The following is a 20,782-nucleotide window of genomic DNA, read 5'->3' as shown; positions in this document are numbered from 1 at the left end:
TATTTTCTGGCGCATATATATATATATATATAAATTTATATACTGGTATATTCCCCAAAAATTACTAGCGTAACAAAGTCTCGCAACTCTTCTGTGGTTAAAAAATTCCGCCAGGCATGACTTATGCAAGTCACGATGTCAAAAATTGTACTGTAGGAGCCCTTGCACGCAAGTTCACCTGCGTGCCGTGTTTCAATGAGAAAATGGGGCGATGTGGTGGGTTCGTATCTCTTGGGATTTCAAAATCCGTCTGGGGAATGCGAGAGCGAGCCTTGGGATGGCGAGCTTCCTTGGAGATTGAAGTGTTCGCCTAGCCATCAGGTTTTCATTCTGGCGTGATTTGGCCCTGTTGCTATACGTAACCACAAAATTGCAAAAGAGAAAAGTTCTTATTTTAAACAGCAATGAGATTGCACTCTAATCATCCAGTACTCTTTTTTATTCTGGTTGCGTGCGTCGCCATCAGCCAACAGAGCAAAATTGTTTTTGCAAGGTTACAAGTCAAGCACAGGAGAAGGCGGATAGGAAATGAAACAGGCATAAAAAAGAAAGAACTGTGGTGCTATGGTAGGACGCGTGTTAAGAAACCACGTAGTACGGTGCTTTTGTAGGCACCTTTGAAGGAGCTAGCAGCTCCTATTTTCTACGTACTTACCTGTCTATTTCCGTCTCCATTCATATGGCGGAAGGCAAAAGCAAGAAGCGGAGAAACAAACACATGTTGGCTGCACCTGCAGAAAGTGTTTGCAATGTTCTCACCTTGTTTGTGTTATTCAACCATTTTAAGTACGCCTAAATACAACAGGGATTTAGAAAACTTGCATTTGTGATTACGAGTCAGTCTTTTGGGTGGAAGGATGTTGCATGTTCTCTACGCGAGCCCTTCATGTACTTTCGGAAAACTTTTCATGCCGCGCAAATACTTCTTGTAGAAAACAAAAGAACTGTGTGCATATTTTTCTCCCCAAGGACTGGCGAACTAAGAGACAAAATCCTGGGCGACAAGCTAGGGCAAGATATCAAAATACTGCACCAGAATGGCTTCAAACATACGGCGGTGATCAACATCCACAGGGAAAGTGCATCAAAGGGAAACGATGACTTTAAGGTGGCTATCCGTACTCTCAGGGTAAGACGTTCATTGCTTGGAATAAAATATTTCAGTGACAGCGCTGTTCAGGTGGCGCCATCTTTCCTGTGAGGAGGAGTCTGGGGAACCGGGAATCCGAGGCACACGGGGCCAGTGAAACATATTGGTATGCTTCTCTGGAATGTGGAATGTGGGGAGTTACTGGTGGTGGACTTACGGAATGGCTTGTGAGCTTCGGAATACGAGCGCATGTTGAAGACATGTGCGGGGGTCTACGTGAATGATTTGGCCATACGTAAAAGAGAGCACCCCTTACGTGAGTAGCTAAGCACCTTCGCGCGTAATGTCTGTTTGATTGGGGATGCCAACGTGGGTATGTACTGAGGCACAGCAGCAAACACAAAAAATAAAGCAGTTTCACACAACATGAAAGCTGTCAAGGGCGGAGAAATGATTCACCAGGGGGGCTGTGGGGCCCTCTCGTGACAATAGTTGCAGTATCAGCCTGGAGTTTATACCGCAAGTAGTCGAGAGAGGGCGACGCAGCCCATGAAAAGGCCCATATGGAAACAATGAATTGAGTTTTCATATTTGCTGAGTAAACAAGCAATATTTCGTAATTTTTTATTTTATATTATCGCGTACTTTGCCTAGAACGGTAGCATCCGTGACGACGCAGCGCAAAGGTCATCGCAGGACATTGCATACGAGTAACGCGTGTCTCTTAGGCGGAATTGGATGGGATAGACATCGGCTTCGCCATGCGAAGGACCAAGGTTCGATTTCAATCAGCGGAGGCAGGTACCTGTTGGAAACCTCTGTTCTGGTGCGTGCAGCCGCTTGCTATGGTGGCTAAATACAGTGGCCGCCGACGAGCTACGACGAGAAGCCGGGCACCTCAATTTCTCCGTACTTAATTGGAAATGATGGCGATGGCAATAACAGGACACGTTCGGCAACAGGAGACAAATGCATTACAATGCGAGGACACGTTTTGCAATGGACACGAATTCCTTGTATTGCGCAAATACCCCCTACAGCATAGTACAACTGAAACTGACTGGGCCTGTTGCCGCAGTTGAGTTTTGGGGGCGGCAGTATTGGGACAGTGTGTGAGCGGTGAAGGCCAGACGTTTCGGAAGAAAAACTCCCGAGGCTCCGCGTGCCTTTAGAACGCGAGGCGTTGTAAAACGAACGCGACGGTGTGTGCCCTTCCCAATCAATCAATCAATCAATCAATCAATCAATCAATCAATCAATCAATCAATCAATCAATCAATCAATCAATCAATCAATCAATCAATCAATCAATCAATCAATCAATCAATCACTTTCGCAGCTTGACAATGCTACAACCACCCGTACACAGCAGAGGTTGTGTGAGGGTAAAAAACGAAAAAAGAGACAAGAAGAGGGAGAAATTTAAGGTAAACAAAGTACACTTCAATTTCCATGAAAGCACACAATAAAAAGTTTACCGAAGATAGAACACGATAAAACCGCAATAATGCATTACAACAAATCAAAACATGCTTAATGCTGCGTATAATGTTGATGATGACCGCAGAGTTATTCAACACATAGAAATGTTCATCCTTCTTTTGTACCGATCTGGGGCTTCGGCCCAAGAGCGGCACACGCCCTTTACGTGTCGAGTAAGCATTTCTTTCATTGATGCTGCTTATTCTCCAGGATGAAGTGGTTTGAGGTCGACATAGACAAACAATGGGGTTCTGTGCATTTTTTTATAAGTGTGAAAAAATGCCAAGCGGGAAGGCCATCTCCGTCGTGGATACTCTGCTGAATGCGGTTGCAACTGTGGGCATCCTTGATTTACCAGTGCTGGACGGTCCGCGGGCAATGGGAGGACTGCGTTCGGACCGGAAGTCCCATAGGAATATATGGGAAAATCAAGCGCCAGATCGCGACTGGGGCAGTTCGCAGACGATCCGGGTCTGATAATCGAGCAGGCCCTGTATGTGTGTTTCTTAGGGATGACTGCTGTCGACTCTCAAGAGAAATAGAATTTGATCATTCCTTTCACTTAAATGCCGTGTAACCTTTGGCTTGCGGTGACAAGATTCGGTGGTTATCCTCTTTTGTAAAGTAAAATGACTCATGGATCTTTTCTTTCAGACTGCGTTCAAGGTGGTATCGGAGCTTGAGCCCAGTCTGGATATCTACACTGTTCTTGGTGCAGACATCAAGGACGCGTCCGCGCTCCGAGATCTGTTAAGCGAAATGAAGTAAGCATCCAAGCGCAAGATTTCGTCCTTTAGCAATGCCCCAAATGCCCCAAATGATCTATCCGTATGCCCATGAAACTTCGTCACCAGGGAGCATTTCAGGCGACGAGTAAATCCTGTCCCCTTTGGCCGCAAATAAACCGTTGTACAGCCGGACATCGGGTACCTATAAGTGCAGGGCCATATATACAGCTAAACTCAAATAGATCGTTGACCACAGCCAATATACGTGGCGACCACGCGGCCATAGTGTAGAATTTATTAGAAGATTCTTTTTTAAAACATTCTTTCTAAAATCATTTTCACCGGTTCTGTGTACGTTCCACGAATGTGTGTAGACGTTGGTTTACTGCTACGTGTACACCTGCGACAGCACGAAGTTCCTGCTTTCACTCCACAAGGTAACTGCACTTTTCCTGGTGCAGCGGCAGCTCGGGTAAAAACACTTTGTTACACGTGTGGTGAGCACCTGGTGCCCCAGGTTGGCCTTTTTGTCACCCGAGTCAGACTCCTCGGCCTTTTCTCTCATCCTTAGACGCTAGGAAGAACAATGCTAGCGTGAGGAATAGAAATGTATTATGCTGTACAGAGTATTTTCTGGTATTTGCAGAGGTTTTTACGCTGGTTTCATTCCCGTCAATACTTTTGAAAGTAGGCATGGTTTTGCCCATGGTATGCCAGCTTCAACTATCAGTGTGTTAAGTAGGTTGAGTGGTTCTTGCATATGCCAGTTTCGGTGATTATTTTTGAGTTGTGGATTTAGTCTCTGGTATTTTGATTTAGGATCATATTCCTAAAACATTAGGCGCGCCACTATGAAGAAAACAGGCGCGTGGTCCTTGCCCGGTGCAGTTGCCGCAGCTGTGAACAGATGCTTTGAAGTAAGCCCATTTGGTTGGAACATTGTTACAGTGGAGTTCGTATTGGACTCGCACTCAGCCCTCCACATTTGAAGCCGAGTGCGTTACCATCGTGCTGGAATTATTACGTTGCCTGCACCGGAGAAACAGATCCTTGCGAGTGCTGCGCTGACCTCATATAACGTGAAAGTGCACGTGACGGCACGGGCGGAGAACAGATGGCCCTCAGCCTCTCATTGTCATGTGTCACGGCAGCCCCGGAAGGGGATGCATCAAAACCACACGAAAAGAAAAAACGAACAAATAAACTGAAATTTTAAGTGCGTGCTAGGAGCGCACCAATGAAAGAATGCCGTGCTGAAACACCCAGGCATCATGGTCAAATATGGCAGCGAACTGGTCAGCCAATCAGAGATCGCCACCCTGGAGGCAAGTGGTGTGATGACCAAATATGGGCACGAAAAGACGACAAGCCAATCAGAGTGTGCCGCGATCAAGCCCAGAGGGGCTAAAAGTAGGGCGCACAAAGAGAAGGAAGGAAGCAAGAAATCAGGAGGTGGCAGGAGCACGTGAGCTTCAAGGAACGAGCTAGGGGGACGTGGCCAGGCCATCGACCATGCCATCCGAGCCCCGGAGCGGGAGCGGGCAGACTTCGCATTTGCTGCGGCAGCGTAGGCGCACCACGAACCTGTGTTTTCGTGGCCTCAGCGGCGCCGGTCCAGCATCTGCTGCCAACGTTCACGCAGTGGCTACCAGGAAGTAGCCACCAAAGAAACAGGTTGGGGCGCGCGGAGCCCACGCCGTCCAACGAACGAACACGCGCATCGAATGCCTGCACCGAAGTGAGACGAGGACGGCCACCACCAAGTAGCGGCCACGCAAGGGGTGCGACACGTCACCACCGACGACTGGAAAGAAGGAAGGAATACGTTTTTTCGTCCATCGGGATCAGGTATTGGGGGTGGAGGAGGCCCACAGGGCCGCCGCGACCGCCAGAGCCCGGGAGGTGGTCAGGACTTGGCCTGACTCCCCCGGGTCACGCAACATCTGCTCCCAGTGGTGAAGGGAGGGAACGGGGGGGTACGGGTCTGCGGGGAATTCGCAGAGGGAATGGTAGTAAGTGTCGAGTGCCCCGCAGGATGGACAGGTAGGGTCAGTAAAGAGGTGTGGATGACTGTGTATTAATTGTGTTCTGTGTGGGAAGGTGTGTGCTTGTAGGATGCGCAGCATGTGGCCCGCCTCCGGGGAGAGGTGTGGGTGCGGGGGTGGGTATCGGCGGCGGAGAAGCTGGTAGTGCAGGGCAATATCCCTGTATTGCACGAGGGAGGCTGGCTTGCCTGCAGGGGCATCGCGTGTAGGCGTAGTGAAAATGGCGACCCGGTGAATTAGTTCGCGAGCACGTACGTGCACCACTTCATTAGCGCCTACGCCTGTGTGGCCTGGTGTCCACAGCAGGGTCACGATGTCGGATGGAGGATTTTTGGAGAGAATTTTTAATGCCATGGGAGAGATGTTACCGCGAATAAAATTGCGGATGGCCTGCTGACAGTCAGAGGACGAATTGGGGGGTGGGGCGCTGGGTGAGCGCGAGGGCAATGGCTGCCTCCTTCGCCGTGGTTGTGTTGCTAGTTAGGATGGTAGCCGCTGTGACGTTTGGTGATGTGTGTTGGCCAACAACAGCTACACAGTGTGCAGGTTTGTGAGGGTAGGGGGTGGCATCAGTGTATAGTGTGCATGGTGATGGTGGGTAATGTTTGGCGTGGGCGTTGGCTCATGCTAATTGGTGGGCTGCATGGAAAGTAGGGTGCATGTGGCGAGGAATTGGGCGGATTCGGATGCTGTTACGGATGTGAGGTGGAATGGGGAGTGGCGGGATTGGGATGGTGGGTGGTAGTGCGTTTATAGAGTTGAGAATGTAGTGCCCTGTAGGGGAGGATGCAAGGCGCGTGAGTTGGGAGACGCGGTGGGCGTCTAGGTGCTCCCGTATGGTGTTGTGTATGCCGAGGTCGAGTAAGCGATGTGTTGGTGCATATGGGGGAAGCAGGAGTGCATGCATATACGTCTTCCAGAGGAGGGCATCAAGTGAGTCGAGTTGGGTAGATGTAAGGTTAATGTATGGTAGGTGGTACAAGATACGGTTGTGTAGAACACTGTGTACAAGACGGAGGCGGTCCTGTTCCGTGATGCCGTGGTGTTTGCTGGCGATCCGTCTAATGAGATGCGTGGTTTGGGTAACGTATTTCTTTACGTGCTGGAGGGTGAGTGCGGGTGATCTGTTGTGTGTTAGGGTGACGCCTAAGACTCTAAGTTGCTGTGTGTGGGGTATTGGGTCAGAGTTTATAAAAAGTTGGATGGGCGGGTTTGGAGGGGGCTTGCTGCGAGGGGGCGTGAAAGTTAGGGCAGCAGATTTTTGTGCAGAGCACTGGAGCGTTAAAGGTTCGATGTGGTCTAAGACTTTGTTGAGGCCGTGTTGGAATGTGGTTTCAATGTGTTGGTCTGAGCCTGAGTGAACCCACGGGGCAATGTCATCTGCGTAGAGTGTGCTGCGTAGTGTGGGTATGGTGAGGAGAGAGCGGGCAGGTGGGATTAGGGTGAGGGTAAAGAACGTGGGCGAGAGGACTGCTCCTTGTGGCGTTCCGCGGTCTGGCATGTGGAAAAGATCAGACTGGACATGGCCAAAGCGGATGGTAGCAGTACGTTGTGTAAGAAAGTTATAGATATAGTGATAGAAGTGTAGGCCTAGGTTTTGGGATGAAACTGCCTGAAGTATGCTATGATGTGAGACATTGTCAAAGGCTTTTTGAAGATCCAGTAAGAGAATAGAGGTGTGGTCTTGTTGCGGGGGTTGTTGGTGGAAATCATGATGGTACTGTATAAGGGCGTCTTGAGTGGATAGGTTGGGTCGAAAGCCGATCAGGTCAGGGGGCTATGCTTGAGTGTGTTCAAGGTGTGCATTAATGCGATTTTGCAAGACGTGTTCGAAAAGTTTGCCAAGGCAGGAGGTGAGGGAGATAGGGCGGAAGTTGTGTATAGAGGATTTTTTTCCAGTTTTTGAGATGAGGATGATGGAATATTTCCGGGAGGAGGGGAGGGTGTGGTTAAGCCAGTGTTGGTTAAAGAGTTGCACAAGGTGTTCGAGTTCCTCCTCATCTAGATGTCGTAAGAGGGCGTTAGTGATGTTGTCATGTCCTGGCGCGGTATTACATTTGAAGGTTTGGATCGCCGCATGTAGCTCTGCGAACGTGATAGGGGCATCGAGCTGTGGATTGGGGTTGCCAGTGTAATGTGGGGAACCAACAGGGTGTGGTGAGGGTGTTGGGATGTAAATGGAGCGGAGGCTGTCGCATAGGGCAGTGGGTGAGAGTTGAGTGTCCGCTATCAGTTCAGTGGTTTGGTTCCGAGATTGAGTCTTAGTAGAGCGCGGGTCGAGTAAGGCACGGAGGATGTGCCAAACTTTCTTAGTGGAGAGCTGGCCTCGCATTTCGTCGCAAATGTTATTCTATTGATTTCTGGCTAAGGTGAGTGCGTGTGCTTCGATCTTTGTACGGACGGTTTGTAGTTTGAGGCGAAGGTTGCGTCGGTGTTTATGCTTCCGCCAGCGCTCCTCTATGCTGGTGTAAGCCTCCCAAAGGTTACGGAGGTGCGTGTCTACATATTGCACTGGAGCAGCAGGTTCGATGGTTTTCGTTGCAAATTGTTTAGCTGAGAGAAAGTGGGTCGCCCATTGTTCTAGGTCGGAGTCGGAGGTGGTAGTTGGCGGGAGGGGGCATTCAGTACGGAAGAGATCCCAATCTGTGCATGTGCGTGGTGGGAGTGGGGGCGTTGTGGTGATGCCCTTAAGGGTAAGAGATGGGCTTATAATATAATGATCGCTGCCGAGTGTGTCTGGTGTCCTGGAGGTATGATGGGTGAGTTTTCCAGTGCTAAAGGTGAGGTCGGGAGTGGTGTCGCGCTGGGCACTGTTGCCAATGTTTGTGGGGGATGAAGGGTCGATGTGGAGGGTGAGTTGAAGGGAGTGGACAAGTTCAGATAGTAAACGACCTTTGCGAGTCGTGTGCGAGTAACCCCACTCCACACTGGGGGCGTTGAAGTCGCCTACAATTATGAGAGGGTCACGTTTAGCGAGAGAAAGGGCTTGGTGAAAGATGTATTTGAAAGAGATGTGTTTGGATTTAGGGGGGCTGTAGATGTTGAGAACGTGCAGGCGTGTGACAGAGGATTTGGGGAGGTGGAGAGTAGTGAGTATGTGCGGGATTGGTGAGGCGAAAGTTTGATGCTTGGTGGCAATATTTCGGTGTACAAGGGTGGCTATCTGGGGGAAGTCTGGTGGGGAGTGAGATGCATAGTCGTTTAGTTTGGGTCGGTGGTACGTTTCCTTTAGTGCCAGAAGGATGGGGGGTTGGGTATGGCTGCGATGTGAGCTTGCAGGTTGGGTCTTTTAGTTCGGAAACCACGGCAGTTCCACTGCCAGATGTGTTGAGGATTAGAGGACCGGGTCATTTTTGGGAATAGAGGTATGGTGCTGCCTGTGAGCTTCGCTTGTGTTATGTGTATTGGTGTTGGGACTTGGTTGGGCTGTTTAGCTCCAGCGTGCCTCCTTTCATGCGATCCATTGCTGCCGAATGGGACACTCTGGTGCGAGGACATCGTGTGGGGCTTCCTTGCCAGCTGACCAGCAGGAGGGACACAGAGGGGGCTGAGTGGTCCTCCGGTAGGGGCACTGGTTTACTGTGTGTGGCTCAGCGCAGTACCCGCAACGCCTGCACCGGTTGCGGCAGTGCTTTCCAACATGGCCAATGGTAGCTCACAGCTTGCATGTGGGGATGTTGTGGTGGTGGAAGAGCGCGCACGAGACCCAGCTTATGTTGAGGTGTGTCAGCTGTTTCAGGTGTCTGTAAAGGGGGATGGAGGTGGCTATTGTGGTGATTCGTATTCCGTTCCTGTTTCTGTAGTCAGAGGTGATCTCAGAGTCTTGCGGGACGACTGGGGTAAGCCAGTCCATTGGCGACGCAGTCGTACGGCACAACTAGAGGGTTATTTTGCGAATGGAGTTAGCTGCGATTTGATAATTACATTTGAGTACATTTGGAATAATTGTGTAGAACTTTGCGTGGCAAAGACTTCTGGGTTTTGATTTGAATTGTATTTAGGGATTTTTAGTTTGGGGTTTGTGTGTATATCGCTTGTGTGCAATTTTTACAGTGGTTTGCTTTAGGGATTTTTCTAGTGTGCATTCAATAGGTGTTGTGTTAAACATGTCAACGGCTTTCCTGCGTCCATCCGTTTGAGCTGGTCAAGACAAGGTCACCATCCGTTCAAATGACATTGAGAATGCTAATTTTGAGAAAGAAGTCTTGGCATTTAGAGAGGGCTAACTTTATCCCGCCTTCTAATGGTTGAAGCACAACTGCAAGTGCGTGTTTCGGATCCGTGAGTGCATATTTTGCCATACCCACGAAATGCCGGGGCATCCCTACACATAGCAGCGTTAGGTGGGTCAAGAATTTGGGAGTGCGTATTCTGAGCGGATCACTTTTCTAAGAAAAGGCTAAACAAATATTAGTCGGAAAAACGCTAATGCGGGATAAAAATTGTAATGACATACACTACCAGGAGGCATACTTAAGCCTTTTTTCCTGATTAAAATGTTTACTGGCTGGTAGGAGCCACGTGTGTGTACATGTAATTTTTCTCTGCTTCTCTTCTGTAAGAAAAGCGAATGGGACCGGTAGTTGAAGAAATCTTACTCCCTGCTTACCTTATTCATGGGTGATCTGTCCCAGATATCTATTCTTACTGTCTCCTCGGCCTCACAGGGAGGTGTTCGTGCCTTCCATGTTAATCTCCATCACCCACACCTCGCACGAGGACAGGGCACTGAAGGACTGCCGCATCGTTCCGCCGACGTGGCTCTCGGATCCGAATGGAGAAGTCAGTTATGGACACAGTCTGGTGAGAAATGAAAGGCCGAACTTGTCACTGCTCATTCGAAGCGGGTCCAGATCTTTTGTGTAATTCGAACTAGTTCAATTTGAAGAGAACGGATAATTCTGGTGCAAAATGACTATTATTCAAGGTTAAAAGAGAATAAAGCATGCGAGTGTGTGTTTTACTTCTTCTGGAGTGCTGCGCTCTTCGATTCCCTGGCTAAACTTTCACGTAATCTGTTGAATACGGAGTGTCTAAACACCACCAACGCATCACTGGCTACTACATGGAGTGATTATATAATACTGATTGGTTGTGAGCGTAACGTGGCGACGTTTCACAGGCGATGGGGCGCGCCGTACTGGAGGTCTTCGGATTAATTTTGACCGCCTGGAGATCTTTACCGTACTCAGACATTTCGAACACACGGTAGTTTCCGCTTCTCGCCTCCATCGGAAAAGCGGCGACCGCGGCTGGGAATCAAACACGCGCCTTCGGGCTCAGAAGAACAGCGCCTTAACCACTGAGCCAGCGCGGCGGGTTATTATTATTTAATATAGCTAATATACTGAGAATGACATAAAATGCTTCTGTAAATTAGAGCTCTATAAATTGAAACGATTACAGCAATTTTCTTATATTTAGCAACCAATACAAAGCATGTATGCCTTAAAAAAGGAAAGAGCTCTTTGGCAGAATGCTTTTTATTATATGTTGATGCTATCACAAACAACTTTGGTTTGTCTGGCTGGCACAATGTGTTGAAACAGGCCGGTTTGCAACATTAAGGGTCACGTTAAGCGTTTTAACGGTATTTGGTATTACCGTGTCGAGTTCAGCGGTCTTGCATTCTACGTTGTACACCTGGCCAAATGTCGCAGCTATTCGGTGTGCATCTGCAGAGCCAAGCCACCATCTTACGGGGTTCGTGGTGGTGGCTATTCTGTTATGGTTTAAGTCAAGCTAAGGTTTATTTATTGATATTTGAACTAGGCTGACTTGAAGCAAACATTGCGTTTTTGAAATATTGACAGTGGTGGCACTTAGAAAAAGTATAAATCCAACATGTCATTCTAAGGAAAAGTTTAGTTGCACTCAAATAAAACTTCTCTATTTTTATTTTTCCGAAAATTCAATGAGGTATTTGCACTAGTGCTAACGAAGTAATATCGAAGGAAAATAGGTGCTGGACTATCGTACAGCTTCATCTTGTTTCGGTTGGCTGTCTTCAGATTCCCCATATGCAACCTAGACGAAATTGACGAATGCCAAATACAAACCCAATGTGAAACGATACGGTGATAATTTTGTCTGCCTTAAGCACCCTGTTTATGATGAGAAATGTTCGGCAAAAACAGCATCAACAATGCGAGTTTACCAAAAGAATTGCAGCATTTTGTATAAAACGCATGACTGAAGCATTGGAATACCTGTGTTTCACAAGTTATATCTCATGTTTAAAATCCAGATATCATCCGAGTCGATTCCCTATTCATCGACGTGCCGCACATTTGCTATGCAGTGATAATATTGGGTTAAAACTCGACTGCGCAGTTCGCTGAATCGATTTTAATTTGCAATCCTTGCATGAAGACCTCAGGCTGCCAGCTGCTTCAGGAGGTGGCCAAGGCTGGCGTCAACATATCCCTGGCTGTCTCGTTTACGGTGAGCGGTCACATGTACAAGCCTCAAGGCAACAAACCTGAAGATTTCAAGCTTTTCAAACCTTGCGAGGACTTCAACGGAAGTTACTATGTGAAGCCATATGAGGTGAGCTGCATGAGTGCTGAAACTCCGGGTGAAATTAGTGACATGAAAACCTTCGTTTTTGTCACAGTGAGGTTGTCTATAGATAAGATCTGTCAGATTGTTCCCGTAGACAGACAAATCATAGACGAACAATGTTCAGCCCATAGGAAAGATTCTAAAATAGTACAAATGTCCTATGACCTCAATACTTTAAGGATGGCTTAAATTTCCCTTTCAAAATCATCTTCTAAGCAATCCCGTTGTGTTCAGTGGTGTAGGTCGATTTATTAGGACTGGTGTAAGCGTTGGGTTTGCAAGATGCTTTCCTACGCTGCGTGGTTCATGTCGAGCCATGGTCGTCTGCGGAGGGAGTATGGTAGCAGCTCCAATATATAGTGCTCTCCAACGCCACTTCTCTTCCGAGTCGTGTGTACTCCGCATCACGCGCTGCTTTCTCACTTTCCGGACATTGCGCAATGCCCCCGCCCCTAGGAGGCACCTGTGCAGCGCACTAGAACCTGAGCCATCATAGGCGTAGTCATGCCATAATATAACATAGTTCTTTCTACCCCGAAATCGCGTGTCCTTATTGTCAGACTTTTTGATTCAACACATGAAATGCCTAATGATACCGAAACCTTAGCGTACCAAATTTAGCCAGAGCGGCGATTTCTTTGGACTTCCCTTTTCACATGGTGAAAGGCCTCTGATTTATAACACAGAGGGATATGCATCTCCATGCGCTTATGGCTGTTTTTTTCAGGCACACTTAGTTACAGAGAACGGAAAATTCTCTAGCCAAATAATTTTCGAGCTAACACTGGCAAAGCTCTGCAACGTCGCTGGCCATCGCTGAAGGCCTGAAGAAAGTGTCGAATATTCCTGAAGGTTTACACTGGTCATTTGATGAGGGCCTTTACTCGTTACGAGACCTCCGCTTACGTACAATTATAAACACACGAGTTCGATCATTCTCAGGGATACGAGGCGTATCTTCAGGATATTTAATTAGGCGATGTGTCAATCTTTATACCAACACTGACTTTCTAAGCAAAACATCACACTTTGTAGCATCATCAACATACCGATAGCAGAAGCTCAGCCGCCAGGCAGAAGAGAAACTGACCTTGAATTAAAAACCGCGTCCCGTAACCATACATAGCCCCGGAATTTGTCCTCATCTTCTACTTAGTTAATTGACTGATTATCGGGTTTAACGCGTCGATGCAACGCGCGCGATGCGGCGTACCGTATTGGAGGGCTCCGGATTAATTTCGACCACATGGGGGTCTTTAACGTGCTCCTGACTCTGGTAGACAAGGGCGTTTTTGCTTTTCCCCTGCACCAGTAAAGCGGCCGCCACGACGCGGAATCTAACCAGCGTCCTGGTGCTCAGCAGCAGAACGCGTTAGCCAGTAAGCCACCCAGGCTGGTCAACTTAGTGTTTTGTTTGAGAGGCGAGAACAACAGCACTCATTCGCCTACCCAGTCTAACGCTGGTCAAGCAGTTCGCTGCATTATGGAGACCACTGATACAGACGACGGCCTGCTTTCATAACAGTTTCCTCTTACATGTCTTACAGTTCTGCAAGAAACACAGCGAATACTTCGACAAACTTGAAAGAAGCGAGCAATATATGTTCACGTTCAGCACCTCTGAACAACGAGCGCTGACATTCGAAAGCTGGGGGACGATAAAGAACAAGGTCAGTGCGCGACGCTCGAGGATGAACGTTTGATAATAACGGTCGTGTTGTGCTCATTTTGCCTTATTGTACGCACGACCGGATTTGTTATACCAGACTGAGCTTGTCTTGACGATAAAGGTGCTTCGTGGAGAAGGGCAGGATCAGCTCTTGATAACACTTTCTAAGGGCGTTTTCAAGGAAGTCACTTCCGTACAAACAGGGCTGTGAAGTTAGTGTCACTAGGTACGTTCAATGCCGCAAGAAACCGGCATGTCGCGAGATTCGAAATCCCGCGCAGGTTTTCACTTGCGTCATTAGCACCTAATTACTTTTTTTTTCGGAAGTCTAGACAGGAATGAGCTCTAGCATAGCTCGGGGGGCAGAATTTTAGCTTATAATCCGGCAGCCGGTGTACGTCGAAGGGATGAAATTGGAAAAAAATTTCGACAGGCAAAAAAAGCAAGCACCCATGGGCATGCAAAAATGCAGGCTGTTATACCCTATTACCCGCCGGTTTTACTGATTCCTGGTCAATCTCCTGTGCAGCCAGTTGCCATACGTGCCTTTTTGAGTAAGAACCGGACAGTCTAGCAGAGGCGTAACCAAGAATATTTTTCAAACGGGTGGTATGCGCCTCCTAGAAAAAAATAATAAAAGGAATGATATCCTGCACTCAAAGCGTATCTTTTTTTCGTTTTATTGCCCCTTTTCGGTTTTTATGTTAATAATTAGATGCAGTTTTTAAATAACGTGTAAGAAAAAGCACTGAAAGAATGAGCAAAAAGCAACGCCTCAGAAAAACTTGGGGGTGTTCTGCTACCAAAACACACCTCCGGTTTGAACCTGGCATTGCAGGTATATCTAACAGTAGAATTGATGGCCGTGCAATTGTTGACAAATTTCACGGATGGGGATATGAGACTAGTGGGTTTATAAGACGTGCCGTCTTTTCGGGAAACCGCAGGCAGGGTGTTTTGGGGTCGCATTAAAAAGGAATTAAAAAGGGTGTTTTGGGGTCGCGAGCGGCGAAATCTAATAAAACCGCATGAAATACTTACCCGTGCACTAAATAACCTAATTTCTCCTTACCTAAGCAGAGATTTTCTCAGTTTTATTCCACTCAGAAAGTTGGGACACAGCAGAACGAAATGCAGCGACACGCTGTTTGGTTATTTTGGCGTACTTATGGTGACAAAGGTAGTTGAGGTATAGTAAGAACTGCTATTACCACATGAGTTTAGACGGACATGTATTCAAAACAATACAATTACTAAAGGGTGTCAATATAAACCTATTATTCTTTCTAGTTCGTATATCTCTCACGGTGCAGTGTTATTCGGAAGATTGTCGCACAGGTGGGCACAAAGCAGAGCTGTTATCCCATTCCCAAGTCACATGAAAAATAGCAAACCAATTTGTAAAAGTAAACTACCCCCACCCCAAGCCGACACGCCGGGCAATCAGTGGTTGCTTATTTGGATTTTCCTCAGCCGTACTACTGTTACATTCGTAACAATCACCTCTTGAAAACTAAACAGTCCTCCAACCAACCTAAACTATTAAACCCATGGATTTGAACTTTAAGGCTTTATTTCGAAGTGACCTGACAGATGTGAGCGTCTGATGGGAGCGCGATAAGCTTCGCACAACCCATCTGCGACCTTGTCGGTGTGGGGATGACTGTCCCCACTGGCGAAGACAGTTGATGCACGATAGAAAAGCTGGGGATCGAGTTTCCTCACCGTGAAATGTTAACAAGATTGCACAGGAAAACCGGGCATCCAGGTATCCTTCCTAAGTTGTAAAACTAATGCGGAGAATTTGGTAAAAAATTAGGTACACAGGGGCAATGGTCACCCCTTTCCCAGCGGTCAAGGTGAGACAGACAGACAGACAATGAACTTTAATGAAGGTCCTGAGGAGCACTGCCGCCATTCAGGGTGGCAGCGATCCGGGCCGCTCCCACGTGGGGACGGAGAGGCCGAGCCTCACCGCCGCGTCGTTAGCCCTCTGGACGGCCCTTAGCTGGTGTGGTAGATCGGGGCTCTCCAAGTCAGAGCGCCACTCTTCCTCAGTTCTGCATTGAGGGCTCCGAAGTGAGGGACACCGCCAGAGCATATGATCTAAATTGCTACGTTCGCCACAATCCGGGCAGTCCGGTTCAAAAGTGTCCGTGTAGAAGCTGAGGGTGGTAGACTAGGATAAGATTTGGTCTGCAACATTCTGAGCGTGGCTGCCTGCGGCCTGGAGAGTTTCTTGTGCGGTAGAGGAAACGTTCGCCTACCCAGTTTTTAGTGCTGAATTATCTCGTTGGACGTGAATAAAGTGTCTCTGAAGACCTCCCAACCAATCCTAGAGGAATCACCTCCGTCCGACCCGGCGCGGTGGGTTATCTCGCGCGCGCGGGTGTGGGCGGCCTCATTGAGGTTAGTTAAACAGGACAAGTGCGACCTTAGGTGAGCGGGAAACCCGGTGATAGTGTGTGAGGAAATGACCTTATTTCCTAGGATGCGAGCTACCTCGGCCGAAACGGAACCTGATGCCAAGGCCCTACCGGCTGCGCGGGAATCGGTGTAAATTGGATGCCGGCTGTCGTCAAGTAAAGCAAGAGCCACCGCGGCCTGCTCGGCTCTAGCCGGGGTGGTGTGCCTGAAAGAAGGAGAATTGACAACGGTGCCACTGTAATCTACCATAACTGCCGAGAAGTTTGCCGATCGGCCGTACTGCGCCGCGTCCACAAAGCACGCGGAGTGCGGGTCGTCGCGAACTTGTTTTAGTAGGGCCTCACCGCTGGCCCTTCGCCTGCCTGCATTGTGATGCTGGTGCAGGTTGCGGGGAAACGGGTAGATGGTTATAGCAGCTCTCTGGTCCTTAGTAAGGCCAACCTTGCGCTCCTCCTCTATGGATGGATTACAGCCTACAACAGCCAGAATCTACCTGCCAGCGGGTGAAGACGACAATCTGGCAGTCTGAGCAATGTGCTGCGCTTCGATCATTTCCTCTAAAGTGTTGTGCACCCAGAGCTGCATGAGTCTCTCTGTGCTGGCATTCATCGGGATACCCAGCACGCGCTTGATGCTTTTGCGAATTAGTAAATTGAGCTTAGCCTTTTCGTGATTTTGCTAGCAGTGCAAGGCTGCCATGTATGTGATGTGGCTCATCAAGAATGCATGGAAGAGCCTCAACTTAATGTCGTCCTTGAGAGATTTGTAAAAAATGAGGTACACAGGGGCAATGGCCACTCTTTACCAGCGGTCAATAACAGAGATTAGTAAAAAAATAGGTACACAGGGGCAATGGCCACTCCTTTACCAGAGGTCAATAAGAGAGATTGGTAAAAAATTAGGTACACAAGGGCAATGGCCATTTCTTTACAAGCGGTCAATATCAGAGATTAGCAAAAAATGAGGTAGAGGACAATGGCCACTTCTTTACCAGCGGTCAATAAGAGAGATTGGTAAAACTCTAGTTACACAGGTCCAGTGGCCGCGCCTTTAACATCGGTAAATATACTTGTCAATGCGTAAATGTGGGCTAGTTGGTTCGAACTGTGAAACATGGTTAAGTAGCGCAGTAAGGACGGGACAAAAGTAGAGACCACACAGGACTAGCGCTAGTCCTGTGTGGTCCCTACTTTTGTCCCGTCCTTACTGCGCTACTCAACCATGTTTCACAGGTAAATATACCTCGCACTGGGGAAAGACCACGCGTAGTGCGCGTAAAGACGCATAACACGACGTGCAGCTACCTTTACCCCATCTCGACGGGACACGTGCGGACAAGAGAACGATTGTCAGAAACGCCCGCGCGCTATGCACGCATAAATGAGGCAGTCAACCAACCGAAAATTTACCTGCTCTGTTCCCGCGGTCACGTCGCTCCATTTCGCAAGCATTGTTCAAGCAGCACAAAGGTTGGGAGCAGCATAGCAGAGTTCGTTATCAATGAACTATCTGTTTCAGGACATTCGTGTCAGAAGGCAAAGAGCCCTAACATTTTTCGTAACTTTTTGGATTTGGAAAGGGCTCGGGTCTTAAACACACCAGAGTTTGCAATCACACCGGTCTCCCCGTGAAATATAGAACACCTGTCTAAAGTTCTCACTAGTATATCTGATGGGTGTGACTGCTGGGGAATGGTTTTAAACACAGATAAAAGTGTCTTAAGGCTCATTACACGCAATAAAGCCCCTTTAAGCTATAACTACATGTTGGGATCATTACCCTTAAAAGAGGTCACTTTAGTAAAATATTTGCGTTTGACATTAACAAACACTTTATCATGAAATGATCATATTGATACCATATGTTAATCTGCATTGCGTAAGCTGGGTTTTTAAAAGACATAAAAAAGCCACTCCCTCTAATGTTATATTACTCCTTCATTAGGCCAAAGCTCGAGTACGCGTGTACGGTTTCAGACCCATTCGTATCTTCTAATATCGGTAAGTTGGAAAATATCCCAAGGAGAGCCACCAGGTTCATATATTCTAAGTTTTCACCTTATGATTCACTCTCAGATTTACTGCATGATAGTAACATTCCTTTACTTCAGGTACGTGGGAGAACACTCCGTTTAGGTCTCCATTCTCTTATTGTCAATAGAAAGCTTGGGCTAGATCCCAGTAATTACCTAACTCCTTTCTCAAGAACGCACTATGATCACCCGGAAAAGTTAACGCCTTGTCTCGCTGGCACAGACGTGTTGAAGTTTTCGGTTTTTCCCTAGACGACAAATGATTGCAACGCTGATATTCAATCCCGTAGTGTTAACTCCCTACTTAATGTCCTCATGTTTATTCTGTATTGTTGTTTTTCATCTTGTTGTAAAAGCGTCTCTCCTGCGTTGACCTGCGAAAGGATTGCAATATGTGCATAAGAATAAATAAACAAATAAATAAATAAATAAATAAAAAAATAAATAAATAAATAAATAAGTAAACAAAAAGTAAGTAAATAAATAAATAAATAAATAATGAAAAGTAAATATAAATATAAATATAAATATCGCAGTAACACTATTAGAACTCGTGATGCGTTATATGAGGTACAAGATTGTAAGTGAAGTCATATCTGTGTCGCTTGCTATTCATGGCGCAGTTATGCGAAGCGAGGAGCACCTGCCAAGGAGTGAGCTTTGGCGTGGCAGCCTACGACATCGAGTACGACAGTCAGCCATACAATCCGTGCCTGGAGTTTGATCTCGTGGGTCCTTTCGGGCGCGTTGGGTTTCTGAAAAAAATGAACGGGTACCTGACTAAGCTGAGCTCGGCGGACGCTTTCAACAAAGAACAGTGCTTGAATGTCGAAATTGTGTAATTTTGGACGCCATTGACAGGTGCCACGAGCACAATATTTGCTGCCAATAAACGAAATCGCCAAGCACCTCCTCGTGCCTTTCTTTGAGCAAGCATGCAACGCCCACAAAAGAAAACAAATGGTGTAGAAACGCCCAACAGGTAATTTTCGTTAGTACGTAAACACCGGTGCGCGTGCGTATGTCCATGCATACACCTTTACCTATATGTTTACATTGAGGACCGTACGCTTTAGTGCCTCAGGCGCTTTGTAAAGGGCCCTTAGTAGATAAGGATCATTTATTATTGAAAAGTTCTATGGTTTCTTAACAAATGCCGCATTAGTTCCGAACATGCACAACGGGCATGGTGTCACGCATTCGTGACTGATCCCAGTGGGAGAGAGAGTACGACATACCCACACATGTGCAGGTTGAACAGAGCTTTGACAGGCATAAGTGTTGCTGCATATTCTACAGAAACATCGTCTGGACTCCAGGGTATTCGGAGCTTGCCGGAAATGAGCCAGCTCACGCTACCAGCCGCGCTGTTTACCTCCGGCAATTCCAATCCTTAAGGCGAGCGTCACCAGCGGCTGGGTCTCCTCCTCGATTGTACCCACGACGCCACCATTTCCACCCTACGTTTCAGAAAGATCTGTCTCCGCGTCAACCTTCACGCATTAACAAACAAGATAATGTATGAAGTAGAACGGAAAGCTGAGCTAGTTTGATCTGATTCATGTTTAAAGTGTAGACACGATACGATGGCAGACAGACGATGACAGACGATAGTACGGCAGACGGCAGATAGGCGATAAGACGACAGACAGACGATGTTGCTTCTTCATGTGTATCGTCTGTCTGCGCTTTAAACATGGTGTATGCAGCCGGCTACAGACCGTTACGTAAATCAACCACGCTGTTCCACCATATGCTTCCCCATCCCCCTTCCAGTGCTACTTCCACTCTTTCGACGGCCCAATCACAGCCTAGCACTTGGCGCACTCACGCCCTGACAACCTAAAACCTTTTCCCGTATTATCACCGGATCAACTGAGCGGCTTAAGTCTGCGCTGAGCAGCTGGACTCCAGAGCAATAAAAAATGTTATTTTTGTGTCATTGGGAAAATTGTCGCACATTAAGAAAATGGGCAGAGTTTAACCCTCCGGAACCAAGTTATCGCGGGAGAAAGCACAGCCTATGCACAGAGTGTTTTGTGAAAGTTTGCCTTGCTTTGACTTTCTGTGGCCTGCTGTCTAGATGATGATGATAAAATTCCTCCTTGCGATTGCACCGAAGGGCACGCGGGGATAGCCCATCCGGGGAGCAGTCGACGGCGAGGCTGGGGAACCAAGCTGCGGTAAAGTAGCGCTTCCCTGTGTGTGAATGGTGTGTTTCTCTAGTCGTCGTTCCTCTAAACTCACTCAGCGCAGTATCAGTGGTTAAACCCTGGCCTGGTGACGTGCCTCGCCTGTGTTGAACCGCACGCTCAGAGGGCCTAGCCGGCTTGGGATGATGAGGCGCAGGCGAGGCAGCCGTTCCATCCTCGCCTTCTCACGATGTACCCCAGCGGGTAAGCACTCAGCAAGTGAAGTGATGATGGCAGAGCTTGCTCGTCGGTGCCTGAACGTCAATGCGGCGCAATGAATGACCTTGAAAGCATTTGTCCCTCGAGATGCTTGCTTCGAGTTAGACCAAGGGCCAATCACGTCACTTATAATCAGTCCTCTAGAAAATGGAAGGCCCAATGACACTAGAAGGGATGTTCTAGTGGCTCTATACCGCGTACATTGCATAATATTTTGTTCGAGTACTCGCGCACGGCACAGATTCTACTACTAATACTACTATTACTACTTTTACTATTACTACCTTTACTACTATTGATGATACTGTTGCGGAGTGACCACCTCGTTTCGGTT

The 20,782-nt window shown here is 47.7% G+C and overlaps 1 protein-coding gene across 1 annotated transcript; it reads left to right on the top strand.

The window, feature by feature from the left end:
- Positions 1-211: 211 nt before the first annotated feature.
- LOC144138997 (uncharacterized) lies at positions 212-19,852 on the top strand. The gene is made up of 7 exons (XM_077671498.1): positions 212-216; positions 970-1,129; positions 3,227-3,336; positions 10,013-10,148; positions 11,718-11,894; positions 18,661-18,765; positions 19,814-19,852. The coding sequence occupies exons 1-7, from the start codon at positions 212-214 to the stop codon at positions 19,850-19,852; spliced, it is 732 nt and encodes a 243-aa protein (XP_077527624.1).
- The last annotated feature ends 930 nt before the right edge of the window (positions 19,853-20,782 follow it).

The sequence above is a fragment of the Haemaphysalis longicornis genome, unplaced genomic scaffold (assembly GCF_048455015.1).
Source record: "Haemaphysalis longicornis isolate Haplotype H1 unplaced genomic scaffold, Haemaphysalis longicornis Haplotype H1 scaffold_5, whole genome shotgun sequence".
NCBI lineage: Eukaryota > Metazoa > Arthropoda > Arachnida > Ixodida > Ixodidae > Haemaphysalis > Haemaphysalis longicornis.
This window is presented reverse-complemented; position numbering and strand designations above follow the sequence as displayed.

Excerpts from the sequence above, each read along its gene's own strand:
- LOC144138997 (XM_077671498.1), top strand. Across the intron at positions 3,337-10,012 it reads GATCTGTTAAGCGAAATGAA|GGAGGTGTTCGTGCCTTCCA; the intron begins GTAAGCATCCAA and ends TCGGCCTCACAG. Across the intron at positions 10,149-11,717 it reads TCAGTTATGGACACAGTCTG|ACCTCAGGCTGCCAGCTGCT; the intron begins GTGAGAAATGAA and ends CCTTGCATGAAG.